The 16,941-nt window shown below is 42.5% G+C and overlaps 1 protein-coding gene across 4 annotated transcripts in view; it reads right to left on the bottom strand.

Annotated features, from left to right (window-relative positions):
* The window catches only part of btbd11b (BTB (POZ) domain containing 11b), a 62,268-nt gene that overhangs the window by 999 nt on the left and 44,328 nt on the right, over positions 1-16,941 (bottom strand). For 3 of the 4 annotated variants that reach the window (XM_070906831.1, XM_070906830.1, XM_070906832.1), the window contains 11 exons: positions 13,569-13,773; positions 9,249-9,401; positions 8,832-8,997; positions 8,058-8,147; positions 5,653-5,754; positions 4,271-4,364; positions 3,896-4,031; positions 3,222-3,442; positions 2,920-3,098; positions 927-1,032; positions 535-637 (listed from right to left, as the gene is read on the bottom strand). In XM_070906831.1, coding sequence (XP_070762932.1) covers positions 535-637; positions 927-1,032; positions 2,920-3,098; positions 3,222-3,442; positions 3,896-4,031; positions 4,271-4,364; positions 5,653-5,754; positions 8,058-8,147; positions 8,832-8,997; positions 9,249-9,401; positions 13,569-13,773 — 1,555 coding nt within the window. The remainder of the gene's footprint in view (positions 1-534; positions 638-926; positions 1,033-2,919; positions 3,099-3,221; positions 3,443-3,895; positions 4,032-4,270; positions 4,365-5,652; positions 5,755-8,057; positions 8,148-8,831; positions 8,998-9,248; positions 9,402-13,568; positions 13,774-16,941) is intronic. The other variant, XM_070906833.1, reaches the window with a different exon arrangement.

Raw genomic sequence — 16,941 nt, 5'->3', positions numbered from 1 at the left:
GCAGAGAGAGCGAAAGAGCAAAGATCAGCCTGACTGTAATCCAGTATTTTGACATTTTATTCATGTTTTTAACACTCTGTGAATGTAAATACATCTTAATAAACAGCAGCTTATAGCAGTGATGGAGAGCACAACACACCTTGAATCACTGTACAGAAATTTGTTAGTTTTCAAATGAGTTTAATGAGTTATTCTATGTTTTCTCTGAAGACTTATTCTATAACACATTTATGTGTGTGTCATTTCTCTTCAGTCACTTTATGACTGGATTGATAAGTTATCATCAAAGCCACATGACATGGGAGTGAAATGGATGTCCTGTCAAGATCCCGGGGGGTGAGAAAAAATGACTTCATGGATCAGGAGGAAGAAATGTACAGTACTGACGTCACATCTTGACAGCACATCAACATAGCACGTTAAGTGTTTGCTTTTCACATTAAAATGTACACAGTCACACAATTCAGAGCCTTCATGGAGTCGACATATACAACAGAATCCTATGCCACAAAAATGATGTTTAAGTAAGTGTACCTGGTGGAAGCTGTGAAGAGCAGGACTTTGTGAGCATAAAAAGGCTTCCCCTCTACCAAAAAGGTCACATCTGACATCTCTTTGTTGTTCAGAAAGTGAGGATCTGAAAGACACATTTAAAATAACAAAAAAAAAACAAAATGAGGTGGACAACTTAGCTTTACTGGCTATACTAGACACATTTAAGGCCCTTTATTACTTTTTTTAATTACTTTTTACACATTTCTATTCTAGTCTCTGAACACTAGATGGCGTCATGTGCATTTCCCATTTTCCGACATTATGCATTTACTAGTAACCCCCCCCCCCCACATCAAAGCAGTGCTTTTTAATGCTGTATTTTTGCACTGTTAAACAGTATAGAGTATAACAGCACAAAGACAGGCCCTCACCCAGGCGTGATGACTGCTTCCTCTTGATCTCCGTCAGCTTGGGGATTGGGTAAGGGCCATAACACTGGGTGAAGATTGCAGACAGCTGCTGGCTGATCACCTCATTCTGACAAAACACAGACAAGAGTAACAAAACATCAGAGGGTGAGGAAAGCTGCTCGGGTGGGCAGTGTTCAGCCAACATCCAGGAGCCTGTGTTACGCAAGAACACAAGCACTTACTGTAATGCTCCTCTCCTACACAAACATCCCCAACACAATAATCAGCACAGTGAGAGAGGTTCAACTTCTGCAGCCTTCTATTACGCTCAGCATTCACTTTATTTAAGCAATTGTTCCAATAAGCCACATATTCTTGGCTATCTCACACTTTTGAAAGGGGATCAGATGAATATCAGGCTTATTTCTCAGTTCCTCAGAGATTACTGTGATGGGGAACATCACGACAGGCAGAGCTACTTTAGGAGTGTGAGAAAGAGAGTGAGATCTTCTCACCCTTACATCTAGCTTTCCACGTGTGTGTGTGTGTGTGTGTGTGTGTGTGTGTGTGTGTGTGTGTGTGTGTGTGTGTGTAGTGCTAAAACTGAGGGAGAAGGAGGGGCAGTGCCATTCAGCTGCAGCAGCGGTACGCAACACTACAAGCCCCTTGTGTGCATTCAGGCTGCTGGCTCTTACTGAAGCATGACGCCAACAAACAGCGATTAACAGCCACCTACTCCACCAGGAACAAATATGCATTTCTGCAATTTCCCCCACATTCAGCAGCCAGACACAATGTGTGAGATGGAACTGAAATGCTGAATGAAGGTTTCAGTGGGCCGAGGCAGCAGACTATCTGGCAGAGGACAGATGAGCGGTCCCTACCTTAATGTCCCTGGGGGAGCAAACAGAGCCAAGGGTCTCTCATGGTCTCTCATATGTGTTTTTATCCACTGCATGTGTGTTTTTATTTGTGTGTGTGTATGTGTCCGTGTGTGTGCACACTGCAGTGTTTTTTCTCATATCAGCAATGAAAGCAAAACTCATCACGCCGGCATGGCAGCACTAAGCCAAGAATAAAACAAGCAGAGGTGCCAGACAGGACAATGATGCGCTGTTTTAAATCTAATATGGCCTACCAAGAGGATCATGAGCTTAAATAATGAGACAGGGTCTTGATCTAATGAGCAGCAACAGAGAGAAACGGGGGGCATGTCATAAATCATTATCATTTTAGGTAATGGATATTGAGTAGGCCTCTGGGGCTCTGTCAGTCTCTGTGAAGCTGATGACCTGACTACCTAATGATAGTCATCAAACTATCCGGAACCCTGTGGTTGTATGCCTCCAACCAGCCAGGTTGCAATTTATATCCATGTGTGTCCAGACTCATATAATATATCTAGTGGTTATGGGATATTTGGAGGGAATTGAATAAAAGGTATAAAGTGTATTTTTTGGCTAAATGGATCGATGCTTGTAGGTAAAGAATATCATAACTTCATTGTTGTATCCCATTAAACCTCTGTGGGAAATGTCATAATTACGGCATCAATTATGGCCAAAAACGTGATCACAGTCATTTTGAGGTCATGGTCACCTTTGACCTTTGAGTCACCAATTCATTGTCCGACCAACTATGAAATCTGGTTATCAATTCTTGAGTTATGGCCAAAAACGTGTTTTGTGAGGTCATAGTGACCTTGACCTTTGACCTTTGAACACCAAATTCTAATCAGTTCATCCTAGTGTCCAAGTGGACGTTTGTGCCAAATTTGAAGAAATTCTTTCCAGGTGCTTCTGAGATATCGCATTCACAAGAACGGGACGGACGCCGGCGCAGAGGCATAAACAAGAGAGGGACTCAGTAAACAGAGCAGATTTAGTGTATTTGAAAGTACAGAAGAAGAAGAAGAATGAAGATGCAGACATTTTAATGGTAGAGATCAAAATATAGCTTTGAAATCCAACTGAAATCCAAAGTGATGTCACAGGTGACACAGGCAGTGCAGTACCTTGCTGGCTCTGAGGATCTGGAACATGAGAGGCAGGCCATGCGTGATGAGCTCCTCAGTGTACTCCTCTTCCTCGATGCAGCTGAACTCTTTCAGGAGACCCTGGATCAGAGGTCGGCGGTGCTGATGGAAACAGGTGCGGAGAGACTCTAGCCAAGTGTGCAAAGTCCACGGGACCCCTGGGAAATAGTTACAGAGGTAAACACACATAAAACATATCAAAAGAAGGTATAAAGGTTGCACACAGAATGTGAGGCTGTAGAAAGTGCATGCACATGTTTTAGAGTGTTTCCGAAACTAACCGAGGCTCCGTATATCTATGGTGATGTCTACATGCCCGTGTTCTGCACTGTGGTACATGGCTTCTTTCAGGGCTTTAAGTTTGGCCTTCCCAGTTCGGATCAGATCAATTTGAGACTGACTTCTACCCTCCAGCTCCGAACCCTCTGCCAGAATCTCTTCCAGGGACAAGACGTCCCCTTTCCCTTTCTCCGTGTGGGACAGCAGTTTACGAAACACATTTCTAGAGCAACAGCACAAAAACAAAACAGACATTTCACTTGATTGGTCTGAATGAAGGCTGAGGAAGTTCATGAATTTGAGGTAAATGGTGAAATGTAGTTTTAGCGCTGTATTGTGGCACATTGAGACCACACTACATCGACTGAAGTCTTTATTATTCATACATTTCAGATGGTTGTGCTGTTTTTCGTCTCTACATTGTACCATCTCAAGCAAAACTAAAAACAACAGCAAAAACACAAGAAAGCAACAGGAGTTTGGTCATACAGTATTAAACTTCTAATGACACAAACCAATTCCACAGACAGAGGTGTCAGCTCCATGGACATGCTCTGTTGGGTCTGTGTTTGTGCATAAACAAGATTACATGCTGAATACACAGCACAAACAGAGTGTGCTTGTGTATCGGGAGTGTGTATTCATGATTGAACATGAATGTGTGTGTGTTACCTACCTGTGTCCGTGAGCTGCTGCCAGGCTGTAGGAGTTCATGTCTCCCTGCGGCGCGGTGGAGATGCCATTACGGTACATGGTTCCCACCATGGGGTCCGCCCCCCGCTCCAGCAGCAAACACACTAACTCAAAGTTACCTGTGCATGAAAAATGATTGGCAGAGCTTATATATATATATATATACACACACACACACACACACAAATACATAAGATTAAACCAGAAGAATGACAGTGAGGCACACATTTGATGGTCATTCTGCTTGCATGCCTCTATTTGCCTTCATTTTTCCAGCCCGCAGGATAAATATGCCTCTGAAGTCATGACTATAAGCACACAGAGGAGGCAGAGGATGGAAGTCACGCTGTCTCTGTACCTGCAGCAGCAGCCAGCTGCAGCGGGGTCTCTGTGTAGTTCTCCATCCCGTCCTGCAGGGACCCCTCCACGTTGGCTTTGGCATCCAGCAGCAGCTGCAGAGGTCGGGTGGCGACACGGAGGGGCGTGATGGGAGAGAGAGAGAGGTGGACAGAGAGAGAGGAGGGCGAGGACAAGAGGAAGAGTCAGTTGGCTGATGAGAATGATTTGAAGTCAGCTTCTCTCATCTGGTGACTGGTTCACATGCATGACAAAACTGTATAGGGAATAGTAGATATTTAACTTTTACACTGCTAGCTTACAACACAAATCCCTCAAACTGTTGTTCTTCAAATAGCAGTGTTTCCACTATTTAAAGGAGTAGTTCAACATTTTGAGAAATACACTTATTTGCTTTCTTGCTGATTGTTAGATGGGATGATTCGTACCACTCTCACATCTGCCCGTTAAATATGAAGCACAGCTAGCAGCCAGTTAGCTTAGCAAGGAATGGTCAAATCCCTGTAAAACCTACATTTGTCCTGATTAAACAGCTGTTAATTAGTGAGCTTTAGAGGTGCCGGTAGGCCTTCAGTCTCTCCCTGTTTCCAGTCTTTATGCTGCATGTAAGCTAAGCTAAGCATCTCTTGGCTCCAGCTTTATATTCACAGACATGAGAGTGGTATCAATCTTTTCGGTTTTATTGTTTTGTTATTATTATTTTAACTGTAATTTGTTGTTGTCGTCCTTTTTTACACCGCTCATACACTGGCTGTTAAGTTCCTGAATATCAAAGCTTTATGTCATCTAATGAGATGAAAAATTACTTGCATTTCAAATGAATATCTTGGAAGATTGAGTGTGAAATGATTATTCATTTAATGACAAAACACTTTTACTCTGAATTTAATCTTTTTAACTTCAGTCTTTCTTTTATCGGATGTCCTCAGAGATCAAATTGTGGTGTCACATGGCTTAAATTTAATGATTCAAAACCCAATGGAAAGATCATTTAGAGGACAAACTGAATTAGTTTAATTAGTTCGATAACAATTAGGCTGCTGTGTTTCCACTTTCCACTCGCTAAATGCAGACTGACCTGTTTGCTCAAAAATACAAATTGACAGGAGGTCACAGTCATTCAGACCTAAAGATTGACCGGGTAAATGCCCTCTTTAGAGACACAAAGTTCAAATTATGCATCACACAAACAGCACCTCAGTAATATTGAAAAATGAAAATAATAAAAAGAGAGAGACAGGAGAAAACTCGTAGTGTAGAACCATTATCATCATCACCACCAAGAAGCTTTGATGACAAAAATGACAATGATGACCAACCATGAGCTGAAGCACAACGAGAGGTCATGATGAGAGAGTCACAGGTGAGAAAGGACGTCACTACCTGCACCACAGGCACATGTCCGTGCAACACAGCGAAAGTGAGGGGCGTCGCCTGCCTCGTTTCGGGAAAGACTGAGGGGTGCTTGTGCACTGAGTTTGGCACCTGGGGAAGGGACACAGGTAAATGGGTTTGGGGGTAGGTAGGAGGGAGAAAGGTGAGGGAGAGAGATACGAAGCCATTAAAACTACTACATGGCCTATGGAGCATAAGACAAGCAGCCGCAGGGGGGACAGGGGGTACGGGGGGGACAGGAAACTCTACAGGACAAACTAGAGTAATTAGCTAGGAACCCTGGGGCGGCAGAGGACATCCTGTCACCATGTTGTTCGCCTCCTAATGAACACGGTGGATTGATCTGTCTAGTTAGGCCTTGTCCTAATGGTTTCACTCTGATTCACTGTGAATTTCTCTGACAGGGCTCCGACCCGACCTCTCTCAAGGCTCGTCTCTCTGGTCAGGTTGCAATGAATAACTATGAGCCAAATGAAAGCGTCACACACATGAGACACAGTCACATGAACAAAGCACAAAGGCACATATTTTCCTCATCCTGGTTTGGGAACAAGGGGGAATAAATGTTTGGGAAAAGTCAAATTACTTAAGCCTTTTATAAGAACTGTGTCTCTATCCAGATAATAGATAATAATTGCCATGAGCAAAGAGCAAAACTATTTGCTTTTATTGTGCTTCATCCATTACTATCAGGAACAGCACCCACACTAGTCCAGTGGTTCCCAAACTTTTTCTTCAGGGACCCCTATTTTCCCATTGTATATTCACCGACAACCCTCACAGCCCCCACCCACATAAAAAGGGGAAAAAGTAGCCTACTTCTTTTGAAATATCTTTATGTTTATTTATTTATATTCATTGCATAAAAAACAATGACACCACAGAAGAATTAGCTGTACAATTAGCCTAAATAGTGAATGTAATACCTGCAGAAAGTTTGTGTACAACTTGCAATTTGTATTGTAATGTATCGGACGATTATTCCTTATATTTTTATGAACACAATATTGAACACAGTATTATGATTTTCTTTTAATTTCACTGTCATACATATGTTTTAATAGTCCAATCAGCCTGGCTTTATAATAAATAGATAATAAAGATACAAATTTCTGTTGTCTTCTTCCCAGAAATTAATTAAATGCGTGTACATTATACTTTATATGTATAAATTCTTACACCCTTAAAGTAAAGAGGGCTTCATGACCGCCAGTGGAGCTTTGGCGACCACTGATGGGGGACGGGACCCCGAGGTTGGGAACCACTACTATAGTCAATTCAAAGAATACAAGCTGGTATTGGCTTTGCAGTGGGCGAACCTGTTTAACCTGTTAAATCCCCAATAAGACCGTTGGTGTGCTTCCTCCACTGAACCTACATTTAAGTACCAGTTGGAACCGGTAAGTACTTCATTGGTATGTGATTCATACAACAAAATTACACTGTAAATGTCGGGCTGTGTTATCAATGGTTCTTCAACTTTGAGAGAATTTATGGAACATAAATCATTTTGAGGCTGCCCAGCTGGTGAAAGAGGCAAACTACATTTGTCTTTAACTGATCAAATGTTAACCAGGTTGAAAACCAGATGCATAAAAATGCTTTTTTATATAGATTTTAGGCAACTGTGCTTTGTGCTTTGGCCAGGGGTCACGAATGCAGTGGACTGCAAATCAACTCTGACACAACGGCTGATGGGACATGTTGTTGCCGAGGTGACTAACGAAGACCAAGATCATGAGGCCTTAACTGAACCACCTCTCTGAAGTCTGCCATCTCCGATCTCTCCAGAATCTGCGAGGAGTTCAGTTTGCTTTAAGTCAGCCGATCTTTATCACTTTTTTCCCACTGACAGAGAAAAAAAATGACTCAGCAACAGAGCTCTGCGTCACGTTTTTACACTCTAAATACTCAAATGCAAGTGGGTTTCATTGCACATACAGTTTCAATCTGTTTGTACGCTGCTACATATCCTCTAAACGTGGCAGGGCAGTCAGTGCCTTATGATCTTCAGCTCTTGTGCATTTAGCACCATGACACATGAGAGAGAACACAGAAGGGGAGATGAGGGACAACATGTTTGGTTTTCTCCAATTCAACACCACACACATAGTTTTCAGTACCTAATAACATTGTTGAATCACTTTAAGAATACATATCACTGTAAATACTGAAGAATACAAAAGTTGGAAGGTCCTGTCAACACCTCTCACCTCTCATAAAAAAAAAAACACTTTTCAGATTTCAAAAAGTTGAAGATATTCCTATTTATCTGATAAGGGACTCCATTCTGCTCTGTGTGATTTTACGCAACAATAATCCTTCCTTCGTTTGACTTTGATCTGCCCAATGTTGAAACCAGAATAGCAGCAAAAAACTTCATCAGCACTGACCTCGCTGTTAATGTCCGCTCCCGCATCCAGCAGCATCTGCACCATGGCCTCGTCTCCACGGACACAAGCGTACATCAGCGGGGTCATCCCCTACAACAAGCACAGGTACAGACACAACATCTCTAAATCTTGAGTTTTTTATTTTGTCGTGCCATGTCATACTGTGCCACTCAGTTATCTGAACAAACGTTTAACTTCACAATTAAGTAGCACAAAGCGAGGCTGAACTTTTGCTCTGCTCTAAACTTGTATCCTTGACAGCTCCACTCCTGGCACCTTGAGTCTGATGAGAGTAATATTCTGCTATTGATTGTTTTAAAGCATACCACATGAGTCAATATCACCTCTGGGCCATCAGGGACGTCAGCAGAGCTTGTCTGGCAGAAACACTGAGTGCTAGACTCTGTACTTGAAAGTTTCTGCTTAGATCAGCCCCAAACTAAATGTTGATTTTCTTCCCATGGAAAATCACGCGTTACACCTGCAGTATTCCCCTGACGGTTTACTGTACAGGGGGTGGTAGTCGTGATATAATGCAGAGCACCTTGGCAGGAAAGCTGCAGGTAAAAAATATATGTCAGAATAAGCTTTCATATTCATGACTGCCTCTCTGCTCACATGTCTGCACGGTGCTCAAAGGTGGAGGAGCCACAGTTTACTAAGCAAACAAGATTTTCTGTTCCACAGGCTGTGTATGTGTGTGTGTATATGTGTGTGTCTCAGTGTAAATGTGTCTGCACATGCATTATTTAATGGGTTGACTGTGTCTCTAACCTGCTCACTCATGCTGTTGATACCATCGGGCCCCAGCAGGTTGACAGCCTGCTTCACCAGGTCGGTGCGACCGCAGCTGAGCATACGGAAGCCCAGATCCTGCAGGAACTTTGCTTCAGTAGAGGCAGCATCCAGTTTCCTCGAGGCACAGAAGCAGTCATCCGTTCTGAAGGGCAGAGCACACAAAGTGATTCACAGGGCAGGCTGACTGTTTTGACTCTTTGCAATGCACCATATTTTCCCCCGAACACCGAGCTTTACTTTTCTTAACACTACAGGGAGGATGAGTGCATGGGAAATACGCATATCTGGTGTTTTCTATGTGCAAACGAAGAGGGGCACACACACACACACACACACACACACACACACACACACACTTATACAGGAGAGTACAATGACTGCTCATAGCCTTACCGGAGCTGACGGGGCTCACAGTCCACTCCGGGCAGCAGCAGCCTGGCAGCCTGCCGGACATCATCGCTGTCCACGGAGAAGCTGCGCCTGTGTTCGGTGTGAACCACAGACACGCGCACCCACTCCATCAGAGGTGGCAGCACCATGAACGGCCTGTAGGGGGAGATAGAGACACATGTTCTGGCCACCAGAGACTCGCACTGAACTAATTCTCAGACGTACTTCAGTGTGCCCTGGCACTTGCAAAGAAAATCCACCTAATACAGAATTTGCATACGTTGCTTTGGAGATCTTGCCCGGTATAGCGGATGTTTGAGAACAGGATGAACTCCGTTTGGAAGATGAAATCAAAGACCCCAAAACTGGCATGTCACAGAGAACTCTGAGACACTTTGATGTGAGAAAGTCTGAACTGAGCAAGATCATAGCATAGATTATAGACGTAGATCACAGCAATAAAATAAATGCAAATTCTGTTTTATACAGTCAACCATGAAGATTTGTATCCACTACGTCTTGAAACTCATAAAGCTTGACAGAGTGATGTTATGATACTGCTACACTGAAGAAGCCCATAGCTATAATGTCCTATAAAAACACACATAATGCAACATATGCATAATGCATTATAAAAATTCATAGTCATAAGGCCTGTCCTGCAGTTGCTCTGCTTCTAATCTATTTTTCACAACATTATAAGGTCTTATGAACACCATGGTGCTCTCTGTAAACATAAAGGACGAAGAGTGCGGTTATTGCATGCCATCATACAGTATTTATGACATCTCACTATCTGCTTACATGAAGCTAAGTGTTGATTGGTATTTTGCAAACCTGTGCTGTAGAGCTTAGACAGAGGCAGGAAATGACCATCCCACGGTTGATCCTGACACCAGAGCTCTCACAGTGAACAGCTTGAGAGAGCAGAGAGGAAATGTGGCGGCATGCAGAGAAAACAGAGCCACAGTCTCATTGAGAGAGAATCTCTGAGTGAGAGCTCTGCAGGAACCCACAGATGTAAATATGCAAAAGCTCCACGAGTATGAATGTATTAAGTGACTTCCTCTCCACTCATCCTGCGTCAGTGTTTACAGCAGCCACATGGAATCCATATGCATGATGTCACATTTTGACCTTCGTTACTGTACTGACGGCATGTCATGGATATAAATACACACTTTCTTCACTTAAGCAAAAGAATGAGCTGTCATAGATACAGTGAGCAAAACATAACCACGCTCTCCATACTTTGTGGCTATAGAAAGCACTGTGTTATTCATAAGACTTTGTTAAGTATTATGATCAGACAAGTTATGACTGCTAGTATAACTCACCATGAAGGCTGATAGCGACTACTGTAATGCATTACACATAAAAAAGTTTTACAACCTTGTTATTCACTTTCAAACAAACTGATTTAAATAGCGTGTGTCAAATCTGACAGTACCTAGATCATAGCATTAACAATCAGTTTGATTTCATAAGAAAAACCTTTTTGATACAGTTTCTTTGAATGCTAGAAGAAATAAGTCATGTGTTTTGTATGAGCCGTCACATATCTATGCTTTGTGTACTTGATGAAACTTGGTCTAGTCCTCCTGGATTTACTGTTCAATACATCACTTTACAAAAGACGTCTCGATGCCTGGACTGTCCTTGACACATGCTTGGCTCACGTCTGCTCACTCATTATTAAGGAGTCGCTCATCGATGCTACTCTGAGCTGATGCAAGGATCTTTAAATAATAGTTTGATCTGCTAACAAATGCAAACCCTTTTGTTTCACTCACTTCAAAGGAGCCTGACCTACGGCCACGTGACGTTATTGGTTGTGCTGACTTCATTAAAGCGGCACATAACACCTAATCAAGAGGCAAGGAACGTATGATGGCAATATGTTCCCAACGGAAACACTAGTTCACAAGAAGTTCAAGGTCTTGCTGTTTCCATGCAAACCTCTTTCAAGAATTTCAATAAAGCTGAGATATTCCTGAGGAAGTCGTTGCAGTCTCAGGGATTTCCCTAATTGCGGCTCTGGCAATGAGCTTAAATATGTCTGAGGCAAACACACATAAATGTAATTTTCGCTACAAATGGCGATTAGAGCTAAAGCAGACGTGAGCTGGGACACCTGGGACACACATTAGCTGATAACTTGCTCCGCTGCAGGCGATAAAGTCTGGAGCCCCAGAGGAGGACTGCTCAGGCTCAACTGTCAGCACTGTTTCCCACCTCTGCCGCAGGCTGACAGGGGTTTCCACCAAACTGTAGGAAATACTGAACAGATCGAGGTACAAATGCTACAGTGGAATACTATGAGTAGAAAAAAGGAATAACTCATAAAACCAGCAGAAAAAGCGTTTCACAAGTAGAAACTGCAAAGATTTCGAGGACTGTTCTGAGCTTTCCTGACTTGTGGGAAAAGTGTGAAGTGTCCAAAAACTACAGGATGAAGGATCAAGGGAATTAACACGACGGAAACATTGCCTAATCCTTATGTCATTCTCGCATAAGTCGCCAGCGCAGTCCTACGACTGCCGGCTGATAATGTCCCACTATGTCAGTGGCGTAATTATAAATACTGACTGAGCACACACTAGCTTCGACAGCCCCTTCCTGCCGCTGCTCAGGTCACCCAGAGGGCTCACTCAAGTAGCCAATAAGTTGACAGTTCACTTATATAAAACTGTACTTTTCTTCCAGAGGAAAACATCTGGTGTGCCATTTCAGGGGTGAGCACAGAGAGCCAGAAATACAATAAAAGTCTGCTGAGGTGTACAGTTACAGCAGGAGGGACATTACCAGTGGATAGTGTCTGTAAAGTTATGCGCTGAGGTTAAAAGGAGGACAGATGCACGAGTGTAAATTGTGGATAACTAAAGGGAGTTTCCATTTTTTCTCACTGTGGTTTCATGGTGTTCTTGTTATTATCGTCCCAGTGAACATTAAAGGTGCAATATTTTTACTGTCCCACAGCACAAAATGAGGTGAAGGGGTCTGATGGATTAATCAATACCAGATGATTACTTTGCCTTGTTCTGGTTTTAAAAAAACCTCACTGTATAAAATCACAAAATATTTTTTTTTTTTGACAACTTACTCTCTCTACCAAATACAACAAATAAAATAGTTTCTACTACTGTACTGTGCATTGTGCTATATTACCTCTTTATTAGATGCTCCTGTTACATCTCTTCTCCAGCTCGCTTGCTTCTTGTTCTATTGTGAGTTTATTATGTGAGTTTTATATTTCTGTCAATTACAGGCTGTTAGCTTAGCCACAAACTTTCTGATCTTCTTAGTGCCCGATGGAGATGGCACCAGTTTAATAAAGTTTGTCACAGTCCACAAAGATCTTCAAAAGAAATTGAATGTTAACAATAACTCATTTATTTTAACCCCTTCGAGCCAGAGGAAAATAATCCCAAGTGGTTAAGCTGTAAACACAACATATTTATCACCTTTTGAGTTGATTAGGCAAACTTGTCAGAAAACAGGTTTTCTTTTTGTTGAAAACAGCTGCCTGCTGAGAGCGCAGAGAGTGAACCAACACAGTAAAGTGGTAATCCGACATAACAATGAGCGGAAAGATGCTAAAACGCTCCGTAGAGCTGAGGGGAACTCCACATTCAGGTGTGGGTTCATCATTATAAACGACCCTTTTCGCATAGAAGTAATCATGTGATCCATTGTTACTGTGTCTGAAGGGTCAAACTCAAGGCTGTTAAAGCTGCTGTTATTCTATATTTTTCTTTTTGCGAACAAGAAATGACCAAAACCAACATTGTATGAGACTCTCAACACATTTCCACTTCCTTATCTCAGCAACTAACTCATCTGTTCCTACTTAAGAACTAAATATTTCAAAATCTAATTTCACTTAAAAAAAAAAAAAGGCTCAGTGTAATTCCCCAAAACAGCTGGGCACTGCAGGTTTTAGAAAACTACATTTATACATTTGTTGGGGACTATTTTCAGCTGTGGATGGATACACATTTGGTGCACTAGTAAGCAGACATACAGGGTGCATGTGGGATCGACTCAAAATAATACAGTGCCCAGGTTTATCGTGATGAAGGAACGTGTCACCCAGTGCAACGGTGTGGCTCATTGATGTGTTTTAAATAGTTTTTGGACAACAATGGAGCCCTGGTTTGGTTGTGGTCCTTTCATGGGATTGGTTGACAATCAGAAGACATAAGATTTTTGGATAACTTCTGTCAATCTGTAGTTTGTCTTTCTCTGCTCTGTGTTGTTTAGGTTTAGTGTTGAGGAATTTGAAGCTCCTCTTTGTATTTTGTCCATGTGTTTGCTTCTCACCTCTCTGTTTGTAAGGTAACCTTGGAGGGCTCTACATTGGGGTTCTCCCACTCCATCTGAGGGCAGTGCATGAAGTAACACAGCGTGTAGATCGCTTCGGGCGCCCAGTGAATCACATTGCTCTTCTGGTGGATCGGTGTCCCATTGTTGTGGTTCTTCATATACAGCGGCTGCAGGTGGTGCATGGCTCGGGACACCAGGTCACCTACACACACACACACACACACACACACACACACACACACACAGATCATACCGGGAAACACAGAAGGAACATGAGTAGTGAGAAAGGACTTCATGTGCAGGCACGAGGCTGAAAAGACATTTTGAGCACATGGCCTTTAAAAAGACGCCGGGGATTCATCCTCATTCCTTCAAGCTCCCTTAGAGCTCACTCTGTCAGGGGAAATCGAGAGTTTCCATGCACCACAGTCAGGAAAAAGACATGGTTTCATCCCAGTACTCTCTGTGCAGCTCGCAGGGGGAGAGCAGGAGAATAAGCATGCTCAGGACTGCACTGTGTGGAGAATGAATATTTATGGATAAACATTAGCTACTCCAAGCTATTTCCTCTGCATAATTTGTCAGTACTTTAAGGTCATCCAGTTGGGCTTGAAAAATCAAAGCTTGAGAGGACTCTGCTAATAAAAATTTGAATATTCTCTAGGCGGGTTTAAAAGAAAGTAAACAGTTCTTGGAAAAGCATGTTCAGCCCCCTTTTTTTATACTTAAGGGACAAGACAGATCGCCTTTTAGTGCTGCAAATTCAGTTCATCAAAATACAAGAGATGAATTGGAAGTTTCTTTCACAGCCGGCCAGATAGTCAAAACCACCATCCACATTATGACTGTGGTACCTTCGTTATTGAGTGGCAGAGTGTGCTTGCTTGAAAAACAACCCTGTATTATTACAGCACGGGCTCAAATCCCATTTCACTGAATGCTGTCAGGTTTCTGTCGCTTCTCCTTCCTGTGCAGACCCACTGCACTATGAGAAAATGTAATGAAACTCTGAAGCGGGGTCAATCGGAAAAAAAACCCACTGCCGTTCCCATGGACAAAAGGGTTATTTGCTATTCGCTATTTGGAGGCAAATTTGAAAGGGACGCAAGGTGGAAGGAAGAGCATTCATGCAATAAAACAGTCATCTCTCAACTGTAGGGCCGTGTGCTGGACAACATCTACTGATGCAATGAGCAGGAAATACTATGACAGGAATGACCACCTCTTGTGCAAACTTTTAGTGAAGGCCCTGCAGTTTCTCTCTGTCGCTATCTGTTACTCCCCCTGCGTCTTTCTCTTAATTGTACCAACAGGAATACAGATAAAGCTTGTAACAGTGCCCTCTTAAAGCTCGGTAAGGGGAGCTGAGGTGGTCAGCGACAGCCAGTTCTCATGTCTAATTTATGCTGGCCTGTGACATTTCCCTTGCTAGCAGAGGAGGCTGGCAGGGCTGACAAGGAAGATTATTTCCGACACCAAAAGAGTGCAACAGTAGTGAGGTAGCAGCGCCTTAACCCAATAAAGTGACATTACTGCAGGTGTACGCAGATATAACCGCTTAAAAAGGATTAACTCGTTGTTTTCAGCGACCATATATCTGGATTCTTTGTTTTGGGCCAAAGAAAAGAGGACGGACGGAAGGATGTACAGCAGTTTAATAAGCTAAAACGTCAATAGCCCTTTCATTATAAGATCAATCAATACCTCATCCTGGGTAATTAATTCTTTATGCTAACAAGAGGAGGAGAGGTGGAGGACACTCACACAGCAGACCTGCTCCTCAGGTATCTTAGTGATTATCTTTTAGCAGTGGGGCGATGCTCTCTTTCTTTTCAAAGCTTCGAAATCCCCTTAGAAAAGCAAAATCACACAAATATGCCAGTTTCAAGAGTATAATGGCGCTGCTTTGATTTAAGAGGGATTTTATGAGAGTTGGCACCTTTAAGGTCAGTAACCGGCAATGCAGCTCCGACATAACAACCAAACTGATCTTTACTTCAGAGAGTGTGATGGCTGTTTAATGTTTAATGGTGAGAGAGAGAAAGCATGCTCTTTGGAAATAGAGAAATTAACTCATATTTCTGATGGAGCAATTATATTGAAGAGTTTATAGGTAAATAAATGCATAGTAACCAGCTTTCCGTTGGGAACTGATGAATGGTTCCTCGCTGCTGTCATCATCACAGTTTCTGATTTTCAATTATTTGCGGCTATGCAGCTGTGATTACATTTAATGGTTGCCTGTGGCCATCCTGACTCAACAAGATGCTAAGCTATTCTTCCTGCAATTAGTTTTGTCAATTTGAAAACAGCCAGAGATTTTAGCCACCAACCACCATGCATATCCGATAGCACGGAGGGCACACAAACACTATCTTCATGGAGCGCTTCCATCTAAATCTAGTGCATTTAATGTGAGAGGACTCACTGACAAAGACAGAAAAATAAAAAAGGAAGGAGAAAGGCAACAGCTTAACAAAAACTACTGACCTCGTGCTCTCTTTGAATATGACACATGGCTGATTATTCCTTTTTAATGTCAGTGGAAACATCACTAGGGAGGCCTTTCTTCATCACATCTCTTCTTTAACTTTCAGATGACTTCATTAGGACAGAGGAGTCATACATCATAATCTGTGATAGGCACAAGCACACAGCGTCCCTGCAGTAACCTGTCTGAGCTCCCGCTCAAGAATCAGGACAAGTTTGTTTGCTCACAAAGTAACATCACATGACGACTCTCTTGCTGTCAGAGGTCTCTGGAGTCTTTATTAGAGGAGGAAGTATGTACATAGAGGAGTGAGGGTGGGAGATGTGATGTACATCGTTATTATGTGAATTCCACGTGGGTATACTGCACTCAGTGTTGAATCAAAGCAAAATAATCAAATGGACAAAGAATTGTGCTCATTTATTCAATGTGTTGCCCCTCACTGAATGCACATTGCTTTTGAATATCAGGTTTAATGACATGATCCCACCTTTGAGCCTGTCAATCAAAATAACCATCAACACTGAGATGGCATTTCAGCATGAAGCACTAAAATCATTAAATTGGTCCATTTCCTATAAGATTCTGCTACTTTCATCTGACACATGGCCCATCTGTGGTATTAAAAGCTAGCACTATCTTCAGTGCAGATATAAATAAAAAACCATCTCACTGCTGCCACAACAAAAGGATCTTTGAAAGATATTACTAGGAGTACTGACGGCCATTAGCAGCATCTTAGTTCCATTAGTTCTCAGCTGAAACATTTACAGGAAAACAGTCCTGATCCATCACACTGGACCCGAGAATAAAGCAAAAGATGAAAAGCATCAGGTGAGACAAAAAGAGACAGGAAGATCACGATTTCTGGACCAAAAG

The sequence above is a fragment of the Enoplosus armatus genome, chromosome 6 (genome assembly GCF_043641665.1).
Source record: "Enoplosus armatus isolate fEnoArm2 chromosome 6, fEnoArm2.hap1, whole genome shotgun sequence".
Classification (NCBI taxonomy): domain Eukaryota; kingdom Metazoa; phylum Chordata; class Actinopteri; order Centrarchiformes; family Enoplosidae; genus Enoplosus; species Enoplosus armatus.
Note: the sequence above shows the minus strand (reverse complement) of the source record. Positions and strands in the feature narration are given on the sequence as shown.